Genomic DNA, 2,412 nt, shown 5'->3' on the forward strand with positions numbered 1-2,412 from the left:
TCCGATGTAGATGTGGTAGCTGAGATTGCGATGGACATAAAATTGAAATTCATATCAATTGCTGTCAAAAGAAATTAGATAAAATACATAACAAAAAAAGAGCATTTTTTATACCCCCCCTTCCATAAAAAGTATATATGTATATTCTTGATCAGCATCAATAGTCGAGGGTCGATAGAGCCATGTCTGTCTGTCCGTCCGTCCGTTTGTCCCTCTCTATGAGCACCTAGTGATATGTATTTCAAAATTTCACCCCACCCTCTTCCGCCATCACAAAGGACGAAGATCTGTGGCATCCACAATTTTGAACAATCATAGAGAATAACCATATCTACCAGATTGCCGAATCTGAATCCGATCGGATTAGTATTATAACCGAACAAATCAATTTGCAGTGGCTACGCAGCGCCCGACGACACGTTCTGACTGATTTTCTGTCTCTCTCGCACGCACTCTTTGTCGTGTCGTTCGGTCTGGCGGAGGAAAGCCATACTGACTAAGCTTCTGGCATAAATGTAGAGTTTCGGTCGCAGCAGCAACTCACAACGTTCCCCCTCGTTAGTGTTTACCTTTGTGTTCACATAAGGGACAACTCTTAGCCATCTTCCATGTTATTTGGTGTGGTTTCAGAATTGTAGTGTATTAAATATAATCAAATATATAAATGGCTTTTTTTGTGTTCTGGCTCATTCTGCTTTGGTGGGATGGCTTATGGCTGCTGGCAGGCGATCGGCTGTCATTGCGTTGCACATCAATTTAATTTCTGTTAAAGAGATTTGATAAAATATAAAAAAGAAAACAAGATAATTATTTTGCGTTTACATTTGTGTTCAGATTATGCAAAACTCATAATCATTCTCTACACCCAATAGAATGAGTGGATTTTTAGTGTTGTGGTTTTCTTGCTGGCTTTTGATATCCAGATGCAGGTGCTGGGGCTTTGCTGCGATGGCGATGCACTTCAAATGTCAAGTCGTTATTTCTGTCAAATGAAATTATGTAGATAATAAAAAAACAATAAACTTATTTGGCGTTTACATTTGTGTTTAAATTGGGCCCATCTCTCAGTCAGCATTAGTGTCCTTGGGTTACTGTGGCGTTGAATATTAAACATAGTCCAAAAAACAAATGGATTATTATGCTCTGGCTGGGTGGCTTTGGCTCTGGCTGGGATGGCTAATGGCTGATGGCTGACCGCTTAAGCTCAGAAGCCACGGTTCTCGTTGAGCTCCTTATGTGGTGTCAGATCCTTGGTGATCGAAAAGGGGGCTCCATCACGAAACATCTTGCAAATGAGAATGCCCAGATTCTTGGCATCATCGATGCCGGAGTAAGCACGTCCCTGGAAGGTCAGCCTCACATGTTCCAGGGCATTGTTGAAGCTGAAGGGACAATACTTGTACCACTTCTTGTAGATGGCCCTCGCGTCTATCCACTGATTGAAGCAGGTTGGTTTACGTATATTCTTGCGTGCGCACTCCTTGGCCAGACAGATTCCAAAGTCCCAGTTCGTCCAGGTGACGAAGAAACAGTTTCCCTGTGGATTGGTCATACTCATCTTTGGTAGCACCAGGTTGCGGGCGCTCAATTCCTTCTTCAGCCATTCGATAAAGGAATTGAGTGCCGTTTGCAGTGGCACACCCGCCTCCACAGTCTTCTGCTGAATGCCCGTCAGACTGGTACAGTATTCGCTCAGCTGCGGCGACTCCACGGGCATCACGTACTTGTGAAACTCCGCCTCGACCATTCCCGTTTTCAGATTGACCAAAATGGCTGGGAACTCAATTATCTCCGACAATCTAAATTGTTGAGCCGGTTGATTTTCCCAGCAGGTGGCCTCGAAGTCCACGGATATGGCATAAGTAAAAGGATGCATTGTAAACTTCTTGGATTTGCGTGAATTCTTTAACTTTCTTTAACTGGATCTGGACGAGCTCCTTTCAGGAATATTCTCTGATGTATTAGCCCAGTTGCTTTGTACACTTTTATGAAGGCCGACTTTGTTTGTGCAATTCCAATTGAATTCTTTTTCTTTGTAATGTAATATGCTGTCGCTTTTTTTGCCAGTGCTTGCTGTTTTTGCTGAGTAACGATAACTTTTGACCTATCATTGCAATTTGTGGATTTATTCGATATCTATCGATTTTTAATAAAATGCAACTTTGTAGTACAATTGTCAGTCGGAAAATAAAGCGCAGTGAAAAGAAAAGTGTAGTGCCTTTTACGAAAAGGAACGTTGTGAGACGCAGCTACGGCCGCGATTTTAAATTAACCCTTAACAGGCCCGTGGGGTTTACAATTTTAAAATAAAATGATTTTACTGATACAGTAATATTTAAATTTTGTGCAGCCATTAATAATTTTGCTTCAAAATTTTTAGTAATATTAAAATGTTCTTTTACATAATATATA

General features: G+C 41.3%; 1 protein-coding gene across 1 annotated transcript; it reads right to left on the reverse strand.

Moving 5' to 3' along the window:
- Positions 1-619: 619 nt before the first annotated feature.
- Positions 620-1,997, reverse strand: LOC6596669 (ERI1 exoribonuclease 2). Its single transcript, XM_002021971.2, has 3 exons — positions 1,039-1,997; positions 823-982; positions 620-763 (listed from the first exon to the last, which is right to left on the reverse strand). Exon 1 carries the CDS (start codon positions 1,874-1,876, stop codon positions 1,205-1,207), a length of 672 nt encoding a protein of 223 aa, XP_002022007.2. The 5' UTR covers positions 1,877-1,997; the 3' UTR covers positions 620-763; positions 823-982; positions 1,039-1,204.
- Between the last annotated feature and the right edge of the window lie 415 nt (positions 1,998-2,412).

Source organism: Drosophila persimilis, unplaced genomic scaffold (genome assembly GCF_003286085.1).
Source record: "Drosophila persimilis strain 14011-0111.01,24,50 unplaced genomic scaffold, DperRS2 tig00000520-arrow-pilon, whole genome shotgun sequence".
In the NCBI taxonomy this organism is placed as follows: domain Eukaryota; kingdom Metazoa; phylum Arthropoda; class Insecta; order Diptera; family Drosophilidae; genus Drosophila; species Drosophila persimilis.

Bases quoted from the DNA above. Each gene is read 5' to 3' on its own strand.
- LOC6596669 (XM_002021971.2), bottom strand. From the start codon at position 1,876: ATGCATCCTTTTACTTATGCCATATCCGTGGACTTCGAGGCCACCTGC.